This window comes from Malus domestica, chromosome 16 (assembly GCF_042453785.1).
Source record: "Malus domestica chromosome 16, GDT2T_hap1".
In the NCBI taxonomy this organism is placed as follows: domain Eukaryota; kingdom Viridiplantae; phylum Streptophyta; class Magnoliopsida; order Rosales; family Rosaceae; genus Malus; species Malus domestica.
Window position 1 is genome coordinate 6,405,413 of NC_091676.1, and position 26,455 is coordinate 6,431,867.

Below are 26,455 nucleotides of genomic sequence, written 5' to 3' on the forward strand. Positions count from 1 at the left end.
AATGATAAAGTCCAGGCTAAACAAATTCGATACAAGTCTACCCGCTACCTGATCATCAATGATCAACTCTATAAGCGAGGTTTTAGCCTGCCATACTTAAGGTGTCTTACGCCTGCCGAGGCGGAAATCGTCCTTCGGGAAATACATGAGGGAGTCTGTGGAGATCATGCTGGATCTCGGTCCCTAGCACACAAGACTTTTCGCCAAGGATATTACTGGCCAACACTCCACCAGGATGCCATCAAAGTATCCCGCTCATGTGACAAATGTCAACGATATGCGGCTATTCCTCATTCCCCTCCAGAGCCTCTTACTCCTATGATCAGCCCTTGGCCCTTCGCCCAGTGGGGACTTGATTTGATCGGCCCAATGCCGGCAGGGAAGGGCAAAGTCTGTTACGCAGTCGTTGCAGTGGACTACTTCACAAAGTGGGCCGAAGTAGAACCCTTGGCAACCATTACTGAGGCAAAGATAGAAGACTTCGTGTGGAAGAACATCCTTTGTAGATTCGGCATTCCCAATGCGATAGTCACTGACAATGGGCGACAGTTCGACAACAAGAAGTTCAGGTTGTTCTGCTCTAAGTTCAACATCAACTTATGCTTTGCCTCTCCAGCTCATCCCCAGTCTAATGGACAAGTTGAGGCCATCAACAAAATAATCAAGCGCACTTTGAAAACCAGCTTGGACAAAGCTAAAGGCTGTTGGCCAGAATTTGTACCCCAAGTTCTTTGGTCATATCGCACTTCATATCGGACTTCAACAGGAGAAACTCCATTCTCACTTGCCTTTGGCACAGAGGCGGTTGTCCCTGTTGAGCTCGAGCAAGCAACATTCCGAGTCCAGAACTACATTCAAAGTGAAAATGACAAACAACTCACCCTCAACTTGGATTTAGTCGAGGAACACAGAAACCAAGCTCACTTGAGGAATGTCGCCTACAAGCAGCGCATCTCCAACTATTATGACTCTAGGGTCAAGCCTCGTTCTTTCAAAATAGGAGACTGGGTCTTAAAGAAAAGATTACTCTGCGACAGAGTCCCGAGTGAAGGCACACTTAGTCCAAACTGGGATGGACCGTATGAAGTCATTGGCATCAGTCGCCCTGGCTCTTACACACTTAGAAGCTCCGATGGCAAGACCCTTGGCCATCCATGGAACGCTGATCACTTGAAGTACTACTACAAATAGACTCACGATGTACAAGTGTTGAGCTATAGCCGTTTGGCATCCTATGTAATGAAGGCCATTTGGCAATGAATTCAATAAAGAGGTAATTTAGCCAACTCAGCCCTCACTCTTTTACATTCATAGCAAGCAATGCCGGAACCCTTCTCAATCAGAAAGCAATCCGTCTTCCACAGTCACTACAAAACAAGCAAATGAAGACCGTGTCAAGCGCCAAAAAAAAAAAAAAAAAAAAAAAAAAAAAAAAACAGCTTCACCTAAAAAGCTTCACCCGAAAAGCTTCACCTCCAAAGCTTCACCCACAAAGCTTCACCTAAAAAGCTTCACCCACAAAGCTTCACCTAAAAAGCTTCACCCGAAAAGCTTCACTTAAAAAAGCTTCACCTACAAAGCTTCACCTAAAAAATCTTCACCTAGAAAGCTCCCTCTACATACTTTCACCATCAAAGCTTCACCCACAAAGCTTCACCCACAAAGCTTCACCTAAAAAGCTTCACCCAAAAAGCTTCACCATCAAAGCTTCACCTAAAAAGCTTCACCCAAAAAGCTTCACTTAAAAAGCTTCACCCAAAAAGCTTCACCATCAAAGCTTCACCTAAAAAGCTTCACCCAAAAAGCTTCACCCGAAAAGCTTCACCTAAAAAGCTTCACCCAAAAAGCTTCACCCGAAAAGCTTCACCTAAAAAGCTTCACCCACAAAGCTTCACCTAAAAAGCTTCACCCAACAAGCTTCACCCGAAAAGCTTCACCTCCAAAGCTTCACCCACAAAGCTTCAACACCAAAGCTTCACCTACAAAGCTTCAACACAAAACCTTGCTCCAAATAAACAAATTTTGTTCACAAAACCCAAGATGCCCTTGAACTTGTACAAAAACACTTGGGTAAACATAAACATTTTTTGTTTTACACCCACAAGGGCCCAAAATTTTCCTTCTTATTTATTCACTTATATATGTTCTCAAACATATTATAATAGATCCAACAACAAGCCAAAGTCCCAAATTTCATAATGGACAAAAGTACAAGCAATTCATCAATAATGAAGGTGCTACAAAAATTGGAATCTGCCCCAAAATAGAAATCCAACCCAGGAGACTTTTTCTCTCTCTCCCTCTTCCGCCTCCTTTCATCTATCAAATTTCTGCAACCTCTGCTCTTCTCCAATGGAGCTGAATTTTGGACACCCTATAGTTCTTGAGCATATGAACAACTTTCAAGAAGGAACCATTTCTGTTTGAGCGACGGAAATTAAAGTGTTGAAGCTCCAAACATGATAGTCGGCTTCTTGCAGATTTCGAAGCTGTTGTGATGTTTCGAAGATCTGGAAATATTTAACCGTTAGTTCATCCTGAATTTTTGATATGTTATGAAAGAGTCGATGAGGAACAACTTCAATGAAGAAAGCATACCGATCTGAACAAGAGAAAATGGAGTTTCGAAGCTCACAACAAATCTGACGGGTTGACAGACAAATAATAACCAGTCATTCATCATACCTGAATTTCTTGAGTTATACAGCTCCGAGGGATCTCAAATTTGGATATGTTGTAGTTCACAAGCTGAGGAACAACTTCAATGAAGAAAGCATACCGATCTGAACAAGAGAAAATGGAGTTTCGAAGCTCACAACAAATCTGACGGGTTGACAGAAAAATAATAACCAGTCATTCATCATACCTGAGTTTCTTGAGTTATACAGCTCCGAGGGATCTCAAATTTGGATATGTTGTAGTTCACAAGCTGAGGAACAACTTCAATGAAGAAAGCATACCGATCTGAACAAGAGAAAATGGAGTTTCGAAGCTCACAACAAATCTGACGGGTTGACAGAAAAATAATAACCAGTCATTCATCATACCTGAGTTTCTTGAGTTATACAGCTCCGAGGGATCTCAAATTTGGATATGTTGTAGTTCACAAGCTGAGGAACAACTTCAATGAAGAAAGCATGCTGATCTGAGCAAGAGAAAATAGAGTTTCAAAGCTCACAACAAATCTGACGGGTTGACAGACAAATGATAAACAGTCACTCATCATACCTGGATTTCTGGAGTTGTACTGCTCCGATGGCTCTCCAATTTGGATATGTTGTAGTTAAGGAATTAACGAACAACTTTCATGAAGACAACTTTGTGATTCGACCTACAGATGATGGTGTTATGTTGAAAAACAATTCCGGTTGTTAGGGGAAATGAAAAACAATTCCACCAAAGAAACATCATTATGATGTTTCATCATTATGGTGTTTTCATCATTATGATGCTTTCATCATTGTGATGCTTCCATCATTGTGATGCTTCCATTATGATGTTAATGCACCAACGGTTACACCTTCTGCAATTCCACTTATTCGGGCCTAGCAACCTTCATAAACAAAATCTATGAAGAAAAAGTCCGGGGCTACCACTTAGAAAACAAAAGAATGAAGTTTTGGTACTTACGACATGGACTATTAGCAAGACACCTCATTCGTCAACTCCCTCGACTAGAGACTTGGGGGACTCCCACCATATGCTACTACGCCTTGGTACTCAAAAGTTCGTGACTACCCAGTGACTTGGATTTTTCAAGTCTCCAACCGAGAAGTTTTCCTCACTCGGGAAATTAAGGGAACACTACCTCAAACTACATGCTTCACTCACAAAGCTTCAACAATACAGGTTTCAACAAAAGCAAAAATTCAAAGAGCTTTATGAAGAAGGTTTTGGTGTATTTAACACAATATGTTGAAATGAAGCAAAGCTTATTTATTAATATTTTCGATAAGCCACAAATATGTACATATACATGAGTCAAAATAAACAAACAAAAGGGAGCCTTCACAAAGGTTGCTTAGGGGAAGTCTCAGCAGTCGGTAGAGCCCCAGAAAGAGAAAGCACCGGAGGGTGGTTATCCGGAGCCTCAGTACTTGACAAAACCCCAGAAGGAGGAGGCATTGGAGGTTCATCATTTGAAGCTTCATTACCAGGTACAGCCCCAGAGGACGAAGGCAATAAATGCCTTTGGAACAAACCCACAAACCGCTGATGATCAAGTAAAACCTTACCATCAGATTCCTTCATCTGGTCAAGCTTCCTCTTCATGTTTGTAGCATAGTCATGGGCGAGCCGGTGCAACTGCTTATTCTCATGCTTGAGCCCTCTAATCTCCTGTTTGAGACTCATCACTTCAGCAGCCAATGATTCAACTTGGCGGGTTCTAGCAAATAGGCGTTGGGCCATATTAGACACAGAACCTGCACACTGAACACTAAGAGCCAGAGAGTCCTTAACAGCCAACTCATCAGACCGTTTGGAAAGTAGTCTATTATCTTTGGGAGTGAGAAGGTTCCTGGCCACCACTGCAGCGGTCATATCATTCTTCATCACAGAATCCCCAACGGTAAGAGGACCAGTAGGGGATATGAAGGATGGGCGTCATATGTTGTCTGGAGAAGGCGTGGCTGTCTCTTCTCTAAGGTTCAAGTCAAAACGACGGTCGGAGGGTCCAGACATTTTCAAATGTGTTGAAGAAGGAAGAGGTCAGACAAATCAAGATCTTAGAAGTGCAAGAAATGAGCTTCTACTGGTAGAGATTCAAGTGTGCTGTGGAACTTAATGCCAGCCTCTATAAAAATCTGCACTCGACGGAGCTTCAGAAATCGAAGAGGCGTTTGCTTTCTCAAAAGCTGGGCTGCTCAGAGACCACGAGGGCCGATCTCAGAAATCGAAGAGGCGTTTGCTTTCTCAAAAGCTGGGCTGCTCAGAGACCACGAGGGCCGATCTCAGAAATCGAAGAAGCACCTGCTTTTTCAGCCTCGTCAGCACCTGTCACATGCACACTCAGCTTTGCGGAAATTACGGGCAATCTGTCGAAGATTTCTGGTGAAGTAGAAAGCACGTGAATCTTACTGTTCAATCACCGCTCTCCATATGCACCATCAACTCCTCGGGTACCACATATAACTTTGTCAAAGATCTCTGACAAAGTTTAGGCACGAGAATTTCGAAGTTCCAGCTACCCTACTATTACCCATAAGGGTAAAGGAACAGCACCACTGCTTGACAACTGGAAAGTCCCTATGTGTGTCGACCTCCGGGTTTTGCGGCAAGACAGGTTGGCAAGAACGTCCAACCTTTACTCACATTCGAGAAAAGACTCCCAACATAATTACTTTCTAAAAAACCGGAGTAGCACCGCTTTCCGAATCTCGAGAGTCAGATCCTCGACGGGATTGCTTGTTCGAAAACCGAAGAGGCACAACTCTCAGAACTTCGAGAGCCAGATTTCCTTAGATAAAGCTTGTCTGTAATCTTCACACGTAACATCAGCTTTCCAGATACCACATACCACTTTTTCAAAGTGCTCTGACAAAATTAAAACACGTGAAGCTGGCAGCTCCCACTACATTGCTGTGACCAAGAAGGGTAAAGGAATAGCATTACTACTTGTTATTGGGAAATCCCTATATACATTGAACTCCCTCCTCAACGGACAGGCAAACCTGCAAAAATGCTCAACCCTTTCTCGCATTCGAAAAGGCACCCTCAACATAACCTCTCGAAATACTCAGCTTTATTTCCCCCCGATAATACCTCAGCAAATAAGCCACACCAAGAACAAGAGTATCTCATATCATCAGGGTCGAAAGCAAGAGTATCTCATATCATGCTTTCTCCCTATCTTTGTCTTTGTCCTTGTCCACACCTGCAGGACAAGGAGAAAGAGAGCAGTCAGTCGGAACCTGAAATCAAACCTCCAATTTGGAACTGACTGCCTGGAGCCTTTGCCTGGTTGCTTACTTAGCATTGCTCTCGAGTACTCATCCTCAACTGTTGTCAAGGTCACGAATTCCACCGGCAAATACCTCATGACAGTTGATCAGATATTGGCTCTTTACACTGAAGCTGCCAAGCGTGGATGAGTCACTATGAAGGAATGTTCTGAAGGACCATTTAAATGCAAAGGTTGCACACCACTTCTGCCATGCAAAAGATTGAAGCAGAAGGTTCAACGGTGAGCTGAAACAGATCACTACAGCACGACACCTTTCCATACCACATTCATTATTCCGTCAACAGCAAAAGTATCCCATATCATCAAGGTCGAACGTACTCTAGATTTGATGGACTTGTTTTGACCCTCAAATTTTTGAGTCGGCCTTATACTCTGAAGGGCACCAGAAAACCCTCCAGCACAGTTCAAGAATAAGCCTGTGGAAAGTTACTTCTTCAAAAGCAAAAGTATCTCATATCATCTCTTATCCATTTGCTTCTCCTTATCCTGGCAGTTGAATGAGAGACAAGGAGAATGAGAACAATCAACCGGAAGCCGACGTCAAACCTCTGATCCTGGGTTGCTTACTTGGAAGTTTGACTGCTTACCTTGTCTGTCACCTCTTTCGGCAGATCTCCTAGCTCGGCGACTTGGGGGACTCCTACTATAGGGTTTGTATCACACTTGACTAAGCCCGAAACTACAACTAAGCTTCAAGTGAAATTGATACATTACCTTGTGCGTCAACATCAGCTAAGTACACCATTCCCGGATGGAGGAAAGGTACTTCCAGAGAAGGGCAGATGAAGATCAGACCACACTTCAGTACTTAGAAGTTTCGTGATTACTCAAGGGATTGGATCTTGCAAGTCCCCAACCGAGGAGTTTCCCTCACTCGGGAACTTAGGGGAGCACTGTTTGTACCATACTTGACCAATCCCGAAACTACCGAGCACCGGCCAACGCTATACTGTCAAGGACCCAGAAGAGTTCCCCTCCGACCAGGAGGCCAATCACTACTCGACACGTGTCAAGATTAGAAGCCAATCAGAGCGCAGCACGTGTCGACATCAAGAACCAATCACAACATGACACATGTCAATGTGACAAAGCTACAAGTTTTTCTATAAATAGGGGTCATTCCCCCACAATATTGCCTAATGCCATTTTGTGTTAAATCATTCACAAGAACTCACTAAATTGAGAGCTTGATCCTTTGTACTTGTGTAAGCCCTTCACTACTAATAAGAACTCCTCTACTCCGTGGACGTAGCCAATCTGGGTGAACCACGTACATCCTGTGTTTGCTTCTCTGTCTCTATTCATTTACGTACTTATCCTCACTAGTGACTGAAGCAACCAAGCAACCAAGCGAAGGTCACAAAACCTGACACTTTCTGTTGTACCAAAGTCCTCGCTGATTTTGTGCATCAACAAAAATGATCAGCTGGTGGCTTCCTCACGACAATCCCTCATTTCAAGGGCTAGTAAGACTCATAAAGACATTTCATTCTTTCTCTAGTCACTATCGTATGATTCACCGACGCCAAGAATCGAAATCAAGATGTGCCATATGAAATCGGGTATGTATTCATCCCTAGCCTCTGAGCTGCCGCGTAGTGATTAAGAGTAATCAATTTTGTGCTCTAAATATCATTACTCAATGACTTATGACACACGCCATCTAATCAGTTTAATATTTACTCAAACGTTAATTCCTTTATTTGAATCTTGTATGTGCAAATCGACATCTCTACATAAGGGAGCCAGATTGTATGTCGTCTCATTACCATGTCCTTCCCATCCCCTCCTATATTGTGCGGTTACGGTTAAGTCATATTAATTTTTACATTGATTTTTTTATATAGATAATAAAACATGTTGACGTGGCTTAACCGTGACCGCATAAATAAGAGGAGATATGAAGGGCATGGTAAAAGAAGGGCAAACAATCTGCCTACCTACATAAGAGGCACTTAGACCGTTAGACGGTTTGACCAAAACAGGCTATAAAATTGGGCTGGGTAAATGAAAGACAGGCCCAATACGACCTCCAGAATTTGGGCCCAATAATCAAGAAATCGCAGGAGGCGGGAAGGAAAGGCCTGAAGAAAACAATTACGCGCGCACTTGTCTAATCTAATTAATAGCTGGAGCCCCAATACAATCACTAAACACAGCATTTCTCCATTTTTGTTGACAATCTATTTTTTGTTTTTCTCTCAAGAGATTTATTTATATATTGTTCTGTGAACAATTTTTTTTCCATTAAAAATAATATATTTATATGATTAAAACAATAAAATAATAAATTTATAAAGATATTTGAACAAGTCGCATATTAAAATTATCAAAATGAAGTAAAGATCAGTAAATAGTGAATTACCATAATAGTTAAGATCTTTTATTCAACTTATTTTCTTCGGATTGAAACGTTAATTTATCCTTTTAGCCGAACTTCTCTTATTCTTAAAAAAAAATATATCATTACATATAAAAGAAATTTAAACTTAAATTGCACAGTAAATTTATCATGATAATATAGTACGGAACTTACAAATCACAATTCACGAAAATAACACTTAAAATCTTTTAACTTGCAGGCAGTTAAATACTGAATTAGTGATAATATATGTCGTAATCTACAATCTGAAAAGCAAACACCCTCCACTGGTAATCTCTCTGACTCTGACCGATTGAAATATAAAATATCTTTCAGATTTCAGAAATATCTGTTGATTGCACCAAAGCAGGTGAGTCACGGACAGAGCGAGTGAGGGCTTTGAAGAGGAAGCACAAAGAGACAAACCCTCACGGAATTTCGAGTTTATTGGCGGATTCGCCGAAACAGGTCATTGGATTCATCTCTCTGCATATTTTAATCTCCCCCCATTTCTCCATCTTCTTTTTCTTCCTCCTCTGTCACCTTGTCGCAGCCTTCCAGGGCTTCCTGCTGTAATCTTCAACTTCTGCATTTTTCCCTCCATTTTAATCGCTGAGTTTGCTTTATTATTGGGTTTAATTTGCAAATTAATTAGCTTGATCTTATATTTTTTTTATCTCTGTGATTTTTAATTTTGTAGGGAGCAAAAGCAGGAGGGGTTTTGATTGTTGATGACGTACTACTACAGTGAAAAAAGCCATGGAATTTTTACCCAAAAAGGACTTTCCGGTGAACCCAAAAGACTACAAACTGTACGAAGAAGTCGGTCAGGGCGTGAGCGCCACCGTCTACAGAGCTCTCTGCATCCCACTTAATCAAACCGTCGCCATCAAAGTCCTCGACCTTGAGAAATGCAGGAACGACTTGGTATTTTTCATTCCCCACTCCTTCAACTTCCCTTTCCATTTTATGGTTTTTTATCTTGCACACTTCCCCCCGTTTTGTTGTAAATTGCAATTTTCACCCTGCATCCACAGGACGCTATTCGGAGAGAAGTGCAGACCATGATCCTGCTTGACCATCCGAATCTGCTCAAGGCTCACTGCTCTTTCACTGCCGGCAGTAGCCTCTGGATCGTCACGCCTTACATGGCCTCTGGTTCGTGTCTTCACATCATGAAATCTGCCCACCCTGATGGTTTTGAGCAGCCCGTTATTGCTACATTGTTGTATGCGGTTCTCAAAGCCCTTGCTTATCTGCATTGCCATGGACACATTCATAGAGATGTTAAGGTACGTTAATATTACTCAGCCTTGTATTTGTGTTATGGTGTTTTCTGGACTCTCCGTTACCTTTTGGATGTAGCTTACTACTATTTGCATATCGGTGCAAAATGTTAAATACAAGTGTTGCTATCTGTACATTTAGGGCTAGCCATGAGTAGTTGTATTGGTGTATTGTAGATTACTAGATTTGATCATCCATATGTTTGATTGCATTTATTATCCGTCCATGTATGTATTTATATTTTCTCTACAAAGCCGACTTGACCAAATGTGTCTTATTAAAGCTTTTTAACCCTATTATTTACAGGCTGGTAATATACTGGTTGATACAAAAGGTGCAGTTAAGTTAGCAGACTTTGGAGTTTCAGCGAGCTTGTTCGACACTGGCCATAGACAACATACAAGAAAAACGTTTGTTGGAACTCCTTGCTGGTGATGGCCTGGACCTTCTCTATCTACATATTGTCTATTGACTATTTCAAAAATATATAATGTTCGAGTTGGTCTTCGAACTCCTTGCATTTCATATTTAACAGTCCTTTTTTTTCACAGGATGGCTCCGGAAGTTATGCAGCAATTGCATGGATATGACTTTAAGTGAGTGGTTGATTTGTTTACAGTTGGTCATGGAAGAATACTTATTGACTTGTGTATATTTGATAATCTTGAATTTCATTTCTTTAAGCTTTGTCTAACTTTAACTTGTCGTTCAAATCCTCGTGGGGTCTGTTATTCGTATCCAAACAGAGCAGACATCTGGTCTTTTGGGATAACAGCACTGGAACTTGCTCATGGTCATGCTCCATTTTCCAAGTACCCACCAATGAAGGTAAATTTCATTACTCTTCGTAGTTAGATTGCATGGGACGGGACATGGAGCTACTGAATTTTTCGTAAAATTAAAATCAAACATTACAAAATTCTTGCTGAGATCGTGTTTGTGTGCATGCACATTTGTTAAACACCTTTTTGTGTTATTTTTATTTATGGTAATTGACATGGTCATGGTTATATTATTTATTCACAAAACATAGCTCAAAATAGTGCCTTTCTTTTTTTGAGGAAATCATTGTTTTTATTAACTTTTGGTATGTGGTATCCCTATTATTATTGCCCTTGTAGGTTTTGTTAATGACCTTACAGAATGCTCCTCCTGGCCTTGACTATGAGAGGGACAAGAAATTTTCAAAGGTGTGACTCCAGTAATAATCTTTATATATGGTCACTATTTTTACAACCTGCTCTGAAATCAATTTTCACCTGTAGTCATTTAAAGAGATAGTAGCTGCCTGCTTAGTTAAGGATCCGAAGAAGCGTCCTACTGCGGAAAAGCTCTTGAATCACCGTTTCTTCAAACATGTGCATTCAAAGGAGCTTATAGCAGGGTCAATTCTTAATGGTCTTTCTCCCCTTGGAGATCGTTTTAGGATGTTGAAGGTTGGCATTCCATTTCAGACTTGTATGGCTTTCATAAAGTTTACTATTCTGTACTCTGTAGTCTTTCTATATTGCATGTTTTTATGTGCCTTCTTTTTATCAGGAAAAAGAGGCTGAGTTCTTTGCACAAAGCGAGTCTTTTTATGGTGACAAAGACCATTTATCACAGGTAATGACTAATATTATTTTGCAACAGTTCTTTTACAAAAGTTCAAAATGTTATATAATTATTTTTTTGTTTCTTTTAAATTCAAATTTTATATATGATTTGAAATATTCTTTATTGCAGCAAGAGTATATACGAGGGATCAGTGCATGGAATTTTGATCTAGATGATTTGAAACGACAGGCTGCTATTGTGAGTAGATCATTTCTAGATATGTATATGTCTTTCTTTTTACTTTGCAGAACAGTCTGCAAGAGGCTAAGAGTTGTTGATTGCATAACTTAAGGTGATTCATACTCAGATAAATACTATTTTCTGCTTTTAGATTCAAGATGATGATGGCATCACCATTGCTGAAAACCAAGACTGGAGCTGCAAACAGAATGGTGGATTTGGTAAATCAGCTGGTCTAACAGAAAGGTGTGAGGGGGAAAGGCAATCGCAAATTGTTTAATTCTGCATAATCTACTCTCTTAAGAATTATTAATACTGTGCTAATTTGTGTTCAGAGATCCCATTAATGTACATGTAGATAGTTTCAATTGTAGTAGATCGATATGGAAAGATTCTGGCCTCGGGGAAATTGAAGAAATTGCTGATTTATCACCATCAGGACAAGGAAAAAAGAGTAGCTATTTTGGAGTTGATTTGGAAAGAATAGTACCTTCCTCAAAAACTGATCATTCCCCTTCTGTCAGTGGTGATGAGGAGGGCAGGCAAGTTCAGAACTCTTGTTACTTTTAATATTTTTCTTGTTTCAAAGTAAATTTTCATCATCTCCATAAATTTTCCAGTTAGTGATACTTCCACTGCTTGGTTGTGTTTATGAAGCCTTTGCTTGATTACTTCTTCATGCACCTCAAGTGAATGTAACTTGTTTCAGATACATCTCAAGTCAATGTAACTTGTATCAAATGCTTGTACACGTAGGTTGGAAACATCACATGCTAAACTTCCTTTTCCCCTTCTACATGGATGTGTGTTTCGTGCATTCATCATGTGGACGAGTTTAATAATTTAAAGTTTGATTTCCTTTTTTGTTGTTTTCCCATGATATTGGAGAAAACTAGTTCAGTATCTGGATTTTGTTAACCGAGGGATTCCTCAAATGCAGTGATCACTTGGAACATCATCAGAAGAGAGATGGTAGTTGTTCTTCATATGGTATATATATTTCGCTATCTATATCATCAGTTCACATCCTTATTGAAATTGAATGTTTCTTTGTCATAACATAAGAAAAATTCTTATCAATTTTATCTGGGGTTAACAGAGACCACATCAGATGACCAAGGGTTGCAAGGGCGATGCAGTAGTACGATCCCATATTCCAGTCCTAAGGTATGCTGTTCTATAACATTCAGTGCAATAAGTTATCATGGAACATGAGTTATCTTTTAACAATCTACATGCAGATGATTAAGAAAAACCGATGCTTTACTAAGCATCTGAAAACTTTTAACTTGCTTTCTATAAGCGTTTCTTACTGTAAACCTTAAATAAATCATCTTCTCTTCCTCTAAATTTCAAATTGATTGAATAATTGTTTGGTTTTGGGATTGTTATGAAGCACTGGCACTTATGCCATAATTCTTATTGGTGTTTCCCTTCAGGACACTCCAAACGACTTTACTATCTCTTCTGTGATTGGTACATCCGCTTCCATTATTCCTGCGCTCCATTATATTTTGCAGAAAAATGCCATGCAAAAGGTGCACAGTGAAACCTTTTCTTTCATTTACTTGAGAAATTATGTGTTGGTCTTCTTACTATTTTTGCAATTCTGACAGGAAGAAACAATGAGATTGATTGAAATTGTAGATCAAATCACTGGTGATTCTCTTGTTATTTATCTGTAGTATTTTAAGATTTTTACTTATGTTTAAAATCGACTCTCTTGTGTATGTTAATATATTTTCTTTAATTTTCTCGATGACAGGCAATCATACGGAAATCACAGAGGCAGTAACCCGTAATAAGCACCTGCAGGTATTAGATCTTCATTTGGCTTCTAAACCTATGCATTATAGCTAACTGGTTAAAAATCGGGTGCAATGGTATTCAAACTTCAGTTGGATACACAAATCAAACGAAGTCTAGTCTGCAGTTTGTATACTCCAGAGTCCAGACATACTTATATTGATTATCTTGTACTGTTGCAGATGTGTACGGTTTCTGCAAGAGAGAGAGTCTTAGAATCCCGTGTGATTAGTATTCGACAAAGGTGCGCGATATTTCTTCTATTATTTCCAAGAAGCATGCTCCATTCAATAATCTAATCTTTTTTGATAATCTTATCAGAATTGACAAACTTGTCGAAGAGTTGCGGATACAGAAAACAAAGAATGCCGAGGTTTGTACCCATTACCGGACTTCCCCTGGTTGTTTACGCGCACCTTCTGTTAATATGCTTTTCCAATACGGATGCCTGAGTAGCAGATCTGAATTGGAGATAGGATGTATTTAGGTTGTTAGTTTTGGAAAAAAACTGTGTTTTCGATAATAACAGCGTGGGAAGATGTTTAAAACCCTAATCATTGTTTGTATTGATCTTAGTTTTGTTTCTTTTACACAGCTGGAGAGGCGATTAAGTGCTTTGGCTGATAAGAAGTAGGAGTTGTCGAGCCTTCTTTCCATATTCAAGAGGATTTACATTTGTTCTTGTTAGGAAAACAAAACTTCGCGTTGTATATCGGTGAGGGCATACGTCATTGTAATTATAAAAACTCATTTGTAAACTAGCTTTGGTCCTACTTAACCCATTCAGCTTGTTTGAACAGTCAATATATCTGGCCTTCAACTATGGAAATGAGATAAGTTATACAATTGCACATCAACTTTTTTGACTTTTTCAAAATTTGTACAATCTCGCCTTGGACAAAAGAGTGCAACCACCATCCTTATCTCACTAAGTGGCGTTAGCTGTGTGAATCATAGAACGTCATTGTGCTCGGTTTTGTGACAAGTATTTTATCTTCATTTTTAGCTTCAGTTCTTAATTGGTTTTTGCTTTCTACCCTCATCTCCCTTCTCTTTCTTCCTGTGAAAGGCAACCAATTCTCATTTTATTTTTTTTATGCTTGCTGATCAAGCAATTGATTGATATTCTCAGCCGGCCAAAGGCGACAAAAAAAGTCAAACACAAAAATCGGCCGCTATAATTCAAAGTCGGTCACTGCTACATAGGAAGAAACAACCAGAAACCACCAATTTTGAGAACAAATCTGTATATTTCGATTTCGCAATGAAGAAGGAAACCGGCTTGAATTTTGCTAATATTCGACATTTGGAAAAACAAAAAACCTGTGGGTAGTTGTCTGTCTAAATCATCTCTAAATCTGTGTATCCAAAAGGAAAGCCCTAAGGGTTGTTCAACAAACAACTACACCAACAACGTCATGCATTTGCCCCGGCATCAGTCTGCCTCTTGACAGATTTGATCACTCCAATCAACAGCCTGTCACCGGCAATCTGCCTCACTCTCTGTATCAGCTGCGGGCGCGTTATCTTGTTCGCCTGCAAAATCCATCGAACACACATATGCACAATGAATAACCGGAGAGTTCGAAATTAGGCGTTGCCATTCATGAAAATTGAACATGCGAAACAGAAAATTCCATAAAAACTTACTCTGAATTTGTTGTGACAAACAACGAGCAACTGCATTTTCGTCGGAGGCAAGAACTTTGAGAGAATGGACAGCAGAGCAGGGAAGCTCATCCATGGAGACGTGGGGGGTGGTCTCAAAGCACTCCGCTGCATTGTTGGAACACCTGAAACAACTGAACATACAAAACCAGAGTCAAATCTCATTTCGGAAAACCGAAATCTCCATCAAACAACCAAAAGAAAGAACAGAAACCAAATCACCAATTCGAATTTCGACTTGCGCTACTAACCATTTGGGAGAGTACTAGGAGCCTTGAAGCTGATCAAATAGCAAGGGTATACGTGAGAGTTCATGATAGCACTCCAAACAACATATCTTCTTGGATTGACCAAATTGTCCACTCCAGTGTCCACCTCCTGGGAGCTTGGTTGTGATTGCTTCGACCCCGGCGCCACCATTTCCGCCTTCCCCAATATCACACGGCACAGCAAGATGTGCTTCAGCCCACTTTCATCAACAACCGACGACAATGCCCTACCCAAACGCTCAATACAACCCATCAATTCTTCGATAAAAATGAAACATTTCGATTTCAAAGATATCAAATTTCTCAAAGATCAAAACACAAACAAGAAATGGGTACAAATGAAAAAAAACTCACCCATCACATGTAAATTTGGCAGGAATCATATGAACACCGACACCGTACGACACTTCATTTGGAGCAGGCTCCCTGCACCGACTGAACCCATGGACCAAAACATCACAAAGTTCCTCCTTCGATCCGCCGTACCAACCGTACTTAACGTTGGCGTTCCCGCCGCATTTCCGAGCCACCGCCTGAGTGAAAATCTTAAACGACTCGAACCTCGCCCTCCTCGTCGGATCGGAGCTCAAGTTCTTGTGCACCGCCACAATATTCGTGTCCCTCCCGGCCAAATCCATGCCCAAAACAAAGCTCTTCCTGATGATCTCGTGCTCGAAACTCTCGTCGTCCACCCGGACCATCCCGCTCCGGGTGAAAACCCCAAACCGACCCGAAACTGAGTCGTTCGAATCGCCCCCATCAGACCCAGCATCCAGAATTTCTTCGTCATTATCAATAGTCATCGAGATTTGGTCTTCGAATTCAAACTGATCGGTCGACATCGCTGCTAAACTTACGAATTAAGCGACCGGATCAGCGAGAAATTGAAAGAAAAATAACTACAAACAACTCTGTATACAAAATTAACCAAAAAAATCCAGAAGCAAGAAACGGTTCAAGATCTGAGAATCCGGGACCAAATGGATGAGGAAAGGTTAAACTGTGGACATATTTATCGGAGGCACTTCGGAGATTCGTGGCGGTTTAGAGTGTAGCCGTGCCGCTGTGCATTAAGGCGGTGGGAACTTTTCGTGGCCTCTAGAAAATAGGATTTTGAACTGTATGGATTGTCTAATTTGCCCCTGTACAAATTAGGTATGCCGCCCGAGAAGTGACCGTTGTGCGGACCGTTGATGGGGATATTTTAGGTATCTGGGGGATTGGTGGGAGGGTGGTTTGGTAATTTCTGGAATTTAATGCCGGTCATGCGGGACGTGGGTTGTTTCATCCGTTTACTTTCGAAGCAAGTTTTCCTACTCAGATTTGGATTTGGTTTCCAATTCGAATAAGAAAATATTTAATAAAATTTAATATAAATAAGAGTTTATATTTAGAGTGTGCGAAGCGAAATTATATTTACACCTTCCAAATTACTTTTTTCACATTTTTTTAATTTTTTAATATTTTCTACACATCACTAGCATTTGATAAAAAAAATATTAAAATATTAAAAGAGTGTGAGAGGAGAGATTTTTCAATGTGACCGTCACACAATGTGGTACACTACATGTCCCTATATAAATGATGAGTTATGTGTGTTAAAAGGTTAATAACTTTAAAATTAAAATTTTCCAACACTTGCGTAAAAACACATATGGTATATCATCCGTGTTTCCGTCACAACTAAAAATTTCTCGTGTGAGATAAGTAATTTGAGTGTAATGATGTGATGCACATTTAGATTGCTAAGGACAATCTCTCCCAAATTCGCCCATTGTTCTACAAGTTCTCCTTGGCAATATGGCGCTGGGTTTTATTTTGGCAATGTAACTTCGATTCGTAAGAACAGTCATATTACATTTTAGTGACGTGAGTTTATTGGTTTCTCTATGCTATTTTTCTTAAGTTTTTTTATCTTTTTAAAGTTGTTGCTTTTGCAGTCCCATTAATACTTATCATTGATGTTGCTATGTACATTCTTAAATTCTTACTATAATCTTGATTTGATAATTAGTGTTTTTGAGACACGTAATAAGATACCCATTTGAGATCCCATAATTCGTGGATATTACCATTCACAAGTACAATTTTTGTAGCAAATGGGTGGTGCTGCATACACTAAATTCATACAACAAATTATGTGACATATTTTACATCATAAATTCTTTTATTGCAATTATTAGTCAAATTTTAATTAGAATTAAAGTACAGATTAAATTGGGTTACCTAGTATTATACATGCGGTCCAATATCTTAGTGAATAGGGTGTTGGTTTTCCACTCATGCGCCCATGTTCGAAACTTCTCTCTTTCTTAAATTATTATAATAGTTTCGAACCCTCCCATCTCCTCATCCCTCCTCCCTTAGCGAAAAGAAGAAGAAAAAACATGATCTTTCCTCAAAAAAATCGATCAGCATTATTTATGCTTATTTTTAGCTATACTTTGTGGAACTCGATTTTGATCTCACTTTGTTCTTGTAACTCAAAAATCATCATTTTACTCCCTAAAACTTAAAATCCATTCCACTTTAACTAGTGGACTCTCTCTCCTTCTTACTAAAACTCAAAAATGACCTCCTGAAACATATATATGGGACCCACCACTCAATAAGACTATGCCACACATGTCAATGGATTTGATTATAAATCTTCACTATGCGTTAACATTCAACATTTAAGAGAAAATATTAAGTTTATTAAAAGAAGAAATAAAAAATTTGGATTTTTTGGGTTGATGTGCTTGAGTTGCAGAGATCAAATAAAAAAAGAAAAAAAATGATTAGCCTGGTGCACCCAAACGAAATCAACAAAATTAAGGCGATGTGGAGCGAATTTTTAGTTTTATAGAGTTAGACATCGACTTTTGAGTTTTAGGAGGTAAAATGGGGTTTTCGGGAGGGTGGGGGTGGTTGGGGTGAATTAGAGCAGATTTGGAACTTTAGGGAATAAAATGAGGGTTTAGGGTTAGAGGAATCAAAATAAGATTGAAATCGAATGTCACGTGTGCAACTAAAAATATAGCCAACCATTTATTCCTAAAAAGAAACTGCCAACTCGTCATATTGGCCCCCATCTAGATGCGAATAACGGGTGGGTGTGGCAACAAACACATTCACCACGACGCCGATCCGATCCTGCTCGACCCGACTGGCACGACTTGGCGTGACACAAAAGCATTACCCACCATCCCGTTTAGGTTGCATGGTAACCCGACATACAAGGAGGAGCAGCACCTCAGAAATAAGAAAGAGCGACAGTTGGGGTTTAAACAACCGAAAAAAGCCACAAAATACACACATACAAAAGACACCTTAATAAGAAAAACCAAGAGAGAAATTTTCGGGATTGTTTTATTTTTTTACCTTTTTCAAATCATTTTTCTTTATTTTTAATTTGGTTGTTTTTGGTGGCATTAGGTGGTGGTGTGGGTGGTGTTGAATGCTTTTCAGTTCTCTCACAACCACCCTCTCGATCTGTATCCATCTCTGGATAATCTCTGTAATTCCGCTCTTTCTCTCTCTCTCTCTCTCTAACGCAAACACAAATAATTTGTTTGAATTAGAGAGATAGGTTCGTACGTACGTGCATGGTTGCATGCATGCAGACGGAGTCCAAGCCAATTGTACTGACGTGAAGTTTGTACGTAGCTGCAGCTGCATCCATGCAAACCTATCCAACGTAAAAGTTGCATTATTGCATGTACAGGTTCTTGTTGCTTTTTTCGTTTTTTGTGTGCATTGTTTGAAACCTTTGCCGCATTACATAAGATTATTGGGTTAATTATTATTATTATTTGTTTAGGCTTTTTTTTCTCTGGTAAATATTGGATTTAATGAAAGGTTTAGTTAATTAATCTTGTGCTAAACTAATTATTACAGGGGAAATTGGGAAGGAGGAAACTTTGATAGAAAGAAAAAAGGAGAGAGGTTACGAATTAAAGGAAGGAGAATTATGTCGGAATCAAATGAGCATGAATCTCACCCCCCTGACCCACATTCACCACCTCATCATGACTCACCAATCGCGGCAACGTTAAGTGACAGCAAGATCACCGCGCAGCCCCACGATAGTACCGAGGACAGCAAATCAACACCGTCACCGCCTTCCCCACCTCCGCCATCACAAGCGCCCCCTCCGAAATCAGAGTCTCCGCCTCCAAAATCAGACTCACCTGCCCCAAAGTCTTCACCATCCCCCAAACCTTCACCACGACCGCCATCTCCACCGCCATCTCCACCGCCATCATCACCTCCACCATCGTCACCACCTCCGTCTTCTCCATCCCCCTCTTCACCACCACCATCATCATCGCCACCAAAGTCACCTCCTCGTCCTCGCTCACCACCACCTTCACCCTCAAAAGACAAAGGATCGCCATCTGGTTCATCATCGCCTTCTCCTCCAGCTTCTCCACCGCCACCTAGTGGTTCTTCCAATGAGAATGCTCCTCAACCATCATCCTCTGGAGGCAGTTCATCATCTAAATCACCACCAACTGATTCATCACAAGGCGGAGGCTCCTCTCAATCCTCACCTAGTGACTCTCAGTCGCCTCCAGCCTCTCCACCTCCAGCTACACCTTCAACCAACCCCACCACCCCATCTCCTCCTACAGTACCTAGCCCTCCAGCGGTTCCAGCAGGTTCAGGAACTACAACTCAGCCTCTCCCTCGCCCTGCTAATTCCACCCCCACCCTCTCCCCTCCCTCAACCAGAAGTCAGTCTGCAGCTTCAGACGACTCAGGGGGTAGTAGTAGTAGGCATACAGGCACTGTCATAGGCTTGACGTTAGCTGGAGTTTTCCTCATTGCCTTGGTAGCCCTCATTGTTGTGTTTGTAAGGAAGAGAAAGAAGCAGGCACAACCATACCCCCCAAATTACATGCCTCCCACCCCCGGTCCCCCTGGCACTAACTTATCAACTCCGGGTAAAGATTGTCCGTTAATTGTATACATTGTTGACTCATTTCCTAACAACTTAGTTTTTGGGATCCATCAAGAGAAAAACGAATAATAGTCACTGCTATTAGTTTCACAGGTGAGGTGAATATAAGGCATTTATATTATGTAAAAACATTATAAAGATAATATTATTTTGTAGTGATAATACCGCACTAGCTATACTCAGTTTTTCTTCTAGTGGTGGTCTAACATAAGGATAATATAAAGTGTACATAGAATGAGCTCAATAATTGTGCTTTGTACGTGATGCAGGTGCATATTATCATGCGCAGCAACAGAGTTCTGCAGCTTCTGTTCCAACAGAAAGCTTCTATTCGAGTGGACCGCACGGACCTTCCCCGCAGAGTTCTGGAGATTCCGGTCTCATTGCTGCTAACAAGGTTCATTTCACCTACGAAGAATTGATGGAGATAACGAATGGATTTTCACGTCAAAACGTTCTCGGTGAGGGTGGTTTCGGATGCGTGTACAAGGGTTGGATGCCGGACGGAAGAGTTGTGGCAGTCAAGCAGCTCAAGGCTGGTAGTGGGCAGGGAGAGAAGGAATTTAGGGCTGAAGTTGAGATTATTAGTCGCGTGCATCATCGTTACTTGCTCTCTCTGGTGGGATACTGCATCTCTGAACAGCAAAGATTGCTTATCTATGAATTTGTTCCCAATAAAACTCTTGAGCACCATTTGCATGGTAGGTGATTTAATCTAGTTAACCTCATCCTTTGATGTTGTTAGTTTTATTTCTTATATATTCAACTACTTGTTATGGTACTTCAAATTGTTGATTTGTTATCTACTTTCAGGTGCCGGAATGCCGGTGTTGGAATGGACCAAGAGACTCAAGGTTGCCTTGGGGTCTGCAAAAGGCTTGGCGTATTTACACGAAGACTGTACGCACCTATATACATCTTTGTGACTTTGTGTTATTAGATCCGATAATAGTTACTGACATTAGCGGTACATAATGAAGTGGGTAAAAGACGTATCAGTGGCTAATAACGCTATTAGCCACGGGTATGCATCTTTTACGCGCCTCATTAGCCGCTTGTAGGCCTTTTGCCCACTCCCTCAGTGGCTATTGTCAGCGCTTTCTGTCCAAATTATCTCACTTTGTCCATTTTCCTTGTACGATTTGTTTGAAGGCCATCCAAAAATCATTCACAGAGACATTAAATCGGCAAACATTCTGCTGGATGATGCCTTTGAAGCACAGGCATGTCTATACCTGTTCATTTCATGTTGTACTGATTTTGTTTTTCTGACAGCGAGCCTCTAGTTTCTAACTCTTGAATTTCTTCAAACACAGGTTGCAGACTTTGGGCTTGCCAAACTTACAAACGACATGAATACTCACGTATCCACTCGGGTCATGGGAACATTCGGGTAAAACAGACCTTGTAAACTCGGGAACTATTGCCTGATGACTGCATTGCTTATCTGTGACACTTAAATTACAACCTTGGAACTTATGTTCGATTTGGTTTCAGGTACATGGCACCTGAGTATGCAAATAGTGGCAAATTGACGGACAGATCAGATGTATATTCGTTCGGAGTTGTGCTTCTAGAGCTTGTAACTGGGCGGAAACCTGTTGATCCAACTCGACCTTTAGGGGATGAGAGTTTGGTTGAATGGGTATGAACATCTTTCGCTTTGCAAACATGTCAAATGCAGCCTGTCAATGGTTTAGCAATCCACTTTGTTTTCATATTCATAATTTTGTGTCTAAAATTTCGCAGGCTCGTCCACTTCTTATTCAAGCCCTTGAAACTGGGGATTTGAGTGAATTAGTAGATCCTCGGCTTGAGAAACATTATGTGGAGGGTGAAATGTTCAGAATGATCGAGGCTGCTGCTGCTTGCGTGCGTCATTCTGCTCTAAAACGACCACGAATGGCGCAGGTGAATACTAATAAACAGAACAATGATGACAATTTATTGGAGTATAACTATTTGCGTATTGGACTTATTGTCACCACTACAGACTTACTGGATGATTTATTTTTCAGGTGGTAAGAGCATTGGACTGTGAAGGCGAATTATCTGATCTAACGAATGGAGTGAAAGTTGGGCAGAGTACTGCATATGACTCTGGCCAGTACAATGAAGACATCAATAGATTCAGAAGGATGGCATTAGGAAGCGGAGGCAGCTCAGAGATATCCAGTGCAGATTTCACTTCCAGAGAGGTATCAGGACCCCAAAGTTTATGGACTCGCCAGGATCCTTCAAGTGATGAATCAGATACTCGAGCTTTTACCACGCGTGGTGGTGAGCAGATAATCAGCGGAAATCAAGGCAGACGGTTCTGAATAGAAAGAGTGGCGAAATAATTGTGAATTGATTTCTGAATGTCCACACACTCGTCATCTTGACATTGTTAACTCATGGTACTCCACAGAGAGAGTTCGAGAGAGAGAGCAAAAGAAACAGGGAGACAGTGGACCACTTTTGTTAAATTTATTGACTAAATCTGACATATTAGTGTAAATTAAGCTGCTGCTCGTTTTTTTTCTTCTCCATTTTTCCTTGATGAAGGTCGTTCCCTCGACGCATTACCAGCAGGGAAGAGCTTGTAAAGTTTACTCAAGGTACTTTTTTTAGTCATTAATACGAAGAATCTGTATTGATACTAGAGGTAGAGCAGTAAGATTTCAGTCAAATGTGCCTAATTTTTGTATTTACACACTTTTGGGATCTCGGAATGTATAAATCATATGAATTTAGCATTGATTAATCGACGATGCAATCATTAGCAGAATATTTTACTGCAATTGTACTTCATTAGACCCAGTAATCTATTTTTAATGGTCCTTGAAGAATGAATTTGCTCATATATGAAGAGATGAAATGGAAAAACCTGTTATGTTAGCCTCCAAAACTTCCATACTTCCGACGATAAATGAAGGAAGAATAATCTTCCATACTTGGACATGGCTAAGGGAGCTGTTTAGATGTTCTTGGATGAAACCTTGATTTTCCAAAATCAACGATAATTGATCAGATTATCCCTTTATGAACAGTCTGATTTGTCCCCCTTGTTAGCTGGATTAAACTGTCTCTCAATTTCTTTGCCTGAATGTCTTTGTTTGCCTATGGATGAACACAACAATGCAACGTGTATGTAAGAAAAATGAGCAAAATAAATTGTTCTTACTCCCTCGATAAGACATGATTTCTTATGAAAGGTTCAAATACAAGATGAATTTTCTTTATCGGAATCTTACCTCAACCTTGAGAATATTTAGGACATTTCCGTCGAACGTGGTGACATTGGCATCAACAACTTGAAGTCCTAAGGAATCCATATTCTCCATCAACCTTGCAAACCCGCCTCGGTTCTGCTCAGAGAATAGCTTAATCAAGCAATCTCTTTTGCCAATCTGGTTCACTTCCACTTGCACCTAACAAAAAGGCAGGACATAAATGAACTGAAACATATCTAGTGTGTAAGTTGGATGTGAAAGCTCAAGTAGGTGCGATGATAAATTAAAAGCTATGCGTACAACGGTTGGACTTTTTCGGACAAAACTGGAGGAACTCTTGTTTTGCTCTGCAGAAGTCAAGCAAATTCTGCCTTCCTTTCTCTCGTCCGAGGCCAAAACTTTCATATCCACTTTGGTCTTGGTGAGGTCCTCCTCTTCGTCAAGTTCCCTGAGCTCGTCTTGAAGTTCTTTCTTCTTCTTCTGCAACTCTTCTATATATTCAATAGCATCTCCTATAATAGCAGCTGTATTCATCTACAATAATTCAACAGACGGATGATAAGATCAAAAGATAAATAAAATGCAAAGAAAAAGTATTTCATAGATAAGAGGGTCTCAACCTTGGTTATTTTCGGGACTAGGGAACGCAGAGCAAAGAGCCCGTCTTTGATCTTTGTCCTCCTATTTCTCTCAGCTATGAGATTCTTGGATCGGTAGTGCCCGCTTTGTTTCCTGTTAACCTTTGCATTATGTTCCTCTTCCACACTGCCACTGCCTGAAGCAAAGCCTGCTGGTTGCTGGAACAAGTTGTCGCCACAATTGGGCTTTTTAGAGTGCGAAGACAGCAATGGATGTTGATGACTTGAAGGGTTCGAACCGCTGGATGATCCCTCAGGGCAGGAGGTCGATGGGGAAACTGAGGGTAAAACGTGTGGCCTAGGAATGAAGCTTGCAAAACTCAAAGAAGGTAGCACCCTTTGTGGTCCACTAGCATTGAGGCTCACATTGGCATAATCATGTGGAGATATGACTTCTTGTTTTACAGAGACATTAAATGAAGACATAAACAACTCTACCATCTTTCGATTTTCCGGAATCTGAAAAGCGAAATGTACGTTATTCAAGTTGGAGAAAATGTATACCGCAGTCTGAATACAATTAGAAAAGAGAGGAATTAAAATCGTACATTCTTTGTGGAGAAAAGCTCAATAAGGCCACTAAGCATCGGGATCAATACTCGGGTTCCAGTTGAATCCTGTCAAAAGTAAGATTATTCCATGTTAAGAAGAATGTCCAACTCCCACCCAGTGTAAGAAAACATCTAATGAGCTGTTTGGTTTCCGGGAAAGTTTGGAAACGGAACAGAAAATGAAAAGGTCATTTTTAAGTATACATTTTATAGAGGCACTTTCAGAAGCCTGGAGCTGTGAGTTTTCTCTTTTTTTGCTGAAAACAATGCAACTATTTGAATGATTGTGACCAACCTCGAAAACCCATATTTTAAAACACAAAGCCTGCGTACTGTTTGGTTGCCGAGAAAAAGTGATGAGAAAAGAAAAAAGTGAGAGACTTGTGGGGTACCCACGTGAGATTGAGAAGGATTTGAAGCCGAGGCATTGGGATGCCCACAGAGCCACCTGGGTTGCATCGATATCACCACCTCCGTATGAATCCTGCGTTCAATCTCTCATAAGCAAAAACACAAACACATAAAACGCAACCCAAAACAAAGAGAGCTAAAAGCTTACCCAGAATACAGAGGCATGGAACAAGGAAGCTGAGCAAGCGCCTCACAAGCCTTAGTCCTGATCGAGTGCTTCAGAAACCCATCTCTGCAAACCCGAGTCTCATCGCTCTCTCCTTCTTCCACTTTGACAGTACCGCCGTCGCACCCGCCGCCGCAGCAGCAACCCATCAGCTCAATAAACCTGCAAATTTCAATAAGCACATAAAAAGTACAAATTCAAACTTTACGAAAAGCAAAAAAAAAAAAGATTGGACGTGGGTTTCTGGTAATATTACCTGGAGGGGTCGTCGCCGAGTTTCCAGACGACACAGTAGTCCCATTGCTTGGCTTCTACGAGGGGTCGAAGCCTTTCCATTGCTGCCTCCAAACCCATCAATCTCACTGATTTTCCTTCTCTTCCTTTTTGTGACGGTTTACCGTGACTAATGGGTTGGAGTGGTGAGTCCACGCTAATGAATTTTGGGGTACCTGGTACACGACAAGGCTAACAAACTTCTCTCTGCTTTTGGAATGGGGACCCTGGGAGTGAATCGTTTTGATCAGAGGGGCAAATCTGTGACAGTGGTAATCTGTACTACCAGCAGAGAGAGAGAGAGGGACAGTTTTGACTGACTAAAGCCAGTGTACAAAAACCGACCACCGAATGGTTCAAACGATCCCAATGGAATTGAAAGCTACCCTTAACTGCAACAGTTAAAAAAGATACTAAAGTGTTTCTTTCTTGGGTAAGAAGAATCGAAATGGTTAATAAACTCTTTGTAAAGTAAAACTGCATACAATATACGTTTTCATTTGTCATTCGTAAAGTAGTGAGTTTTATTAGCTTGGAGTCGTCTTTTTAATAAACAAAAAAATGTTTAATCTTGAGTTGTGATAGTGGAAATGAATAAGCTTATGTCAATTAGATTAATTGGTTGTGTATGTCCCCTTCACTCAAGTTCGAATTCCCTCAAACGTATTTTGGAATATTGCATTGTCTAAAAATAATACATAAGTGCAAAATAGAACTTGGGGAAAAAAGTCGGGTCTAAAGTCAAAATTTTTCCAAAACAATCATTTCTTGCGTTAAAAAAAATGCGGGCTCATCTCTCGTGTATGTGTGGTTAATTGGGTTCGGTACACATAGCATTACAATTTTTCTGCTTTCCTTTCCCCGTGCACTCAGCTTTCTTTTTAAACCTTAATTGAATAAAGCAAAGAAAAATAAACGCACAAAAGCGAAGATAGAATGCATAATGAAAAAATGAAAACGTGAAAATCACTAAAATTTGTGTAAGAAGTGTGGTAATGCAATATTTTGAGGTGGAAATATTGAAAGAAAACCAAATGTAAACGGTGGTGGAGGAGAAAAACAAAATTTAGGGAAAAGCATATTAGCTAGAAGGTACATATCATCTCAGTATACGTTGTCTGTC

General features: G+C 40.4%; 4 protein-coding genes and 1 long non-coding RNA gene across 15 annotated transcripts; 2 read left to right on the forward strand and 3 right to left on the reverse strand.

Annotated features, from left to right (window-relative positions):
- Positions 1–2,105: 2,105 nt before the first annotated feature.
- LOC139192875 (uncharacterized) lies at positions 2,106–3,462 on the reverse strand. Its single transcript, XR_011577386.1, has 5 exons — positions 3,229–3,462; positions 3,048–3,145; positions 2,867–2,964; positions 2,686–2,783; positions 2,106–2,510 (listed from the first exon to the last, which is right to left on the reverse strand). It is a non-coding gene; the product is annotated as an uncharacterized lncRNA (long non-coding RNA).
- Positions 3,463–8,588: 5,126 nt separating this feature from the next.
- On the forward strand, positions 8,589–14,053 carry LOC103403015 (serine/threonine-protein kinase BLUS1-like). Of its 9 annotated transcripts, XM_070814988.1 has the most exons (21): positions 8,589–8,617; positions 8,698–8,795; positions 9,028–9,254; positions 9,365–9,619; positions 9,921–10,045; positions 10,166–10,210; positions 10,361–10,442; positions 10,736–10,804; positions 10,880–11,050; positions 11,154–11,219; positions 11,340–11,408; positions 11,542–11,636; positions 11,726–11,932; positions 12,331–12,380; positions 12,490–12,557; positions 12,830–12,928; positions 13,007–13,049; positions 13,156–13,205; positions 13,379–13,440; positions 13,518–13,569; positions 13,792–14,053. In XM_070814988.1, exons 3-21 carry the CDS (start codon positions 9,087–9,089, stop codon positions 13,828–13,830), a joined length of 1,815 nt encoding a protein of 604 aa, XP_070671089.1. In that variant the 5' UTR covers positions 8,589–8,617; positions 8,698–8,795; positions 9,028–9,086; the 3' UTR covers positions 13,831–14,053. The 9 variants fall into 9 exon arrangements, with proteins under 9 accessions (XP_070671089.1, XP_008340034.1, XP_070671090.1 ...); XM_008341812.4 differs by lacking the exon at positions 8,589–8,617 and having other exon boundaries at positions 8,623–8,795; XM_070814989.1 differs by lacking the exon at positions 8,589–8,617 and having other exon boundaries at positions 8,623–8,795; positions 11,753–11,932.
- A 373-nt stretch (positions 14,054–14,426) lies between these two features.
- LOC103403016 (probable inactive poly [ADP-ribose] polymerase SRO2) lies at positions 14,427–16,283 on the reverse strand. The gene is made up of 4 exons (XM_008341817.4): positions 15,488–16,283; positions 15,116–15,360; positions 14,847–14,998; positions 14,427–14,732 (listed from the first exon to the last, which is right to left on the reverse strand). Exons 1-4 carry the CDS (start codon positions 15,973–15,975, stop codon positions 14,613–14,615), a joined length of 1,005 nt encoding a protein of 334 aa, XP_008340039.1. The 5' UTR covers positions 15,976–16,283; the 3' UTR covers positions 14,427–14,612.
- A 2,222-nt stretch (positions 16,284–18,505) lies between these two features.
- Positions 18,506–22,866, forward strand: LOC103403017 (proline-rich receptor-like protein kinase PERK12). Of its 3 annotated transcripts, none has more exons than XM_029096533.2 (9): positions 18,506–18,812; positions 19,013–20,061; positions 20,348–20,779; positions 20,892–20,978; positions 21,231–21,301; positions 21,395–21,471; positions 21,576–21,723; positions 21,828–21,989; positions 22,097–22,866. In XM_029096533.2, the coding sequence occupies exons 1-9, from the start codon at positions 18,796–18,798 to the stop codon at positions 22,397–22,399; spliced, it is 2,346 nt and encodes a 781-aa protein (XP_028952366.2). In that variant the 5' UTR covers positions 18,506–18,795; the 3' UTR covers positions 22,400–22,866. The 3 variants fall into 3 exon arrangements, with proteins under 3 accessions (XP_028952366.2, XP_070671093.1, XP_070671094.1); XM_070814992.1 differs by having other exon boundaries at positions 18,507–18,839; XM_070814993.1 differs by having other exon boundaries at positions 18,507–18,833.
- Positions 22,793–25,688, reverse strand: LOC103403018 (transcription factor bHLH90). Its single transcript, XM_008341821.4, has 8 exons — positions 25,316–25,688; positions 25,042–25,221; positions 24,879–24,966; positions 24,480–24,548; positions 23,914–24,390; positions 23,594–23,827; positions 23,315–23,491; positions 22,793–23,180 (listed from the first exon to the last, which is right to left on the reverse strand). Exons 1-8 carry the CDS (start codon positions 25,411–25,413, stop codon positions 23,088–23,090), a joined length of 1,416 nt encoding a protein of 471 aa, XP_008340043.1. The 5' UTR covers positions 25,414–25,688; the 3' UTR covers positions 22,793–23,087.
- Positions 25,689–26,455: the final 767 nt, after the last annotated feature.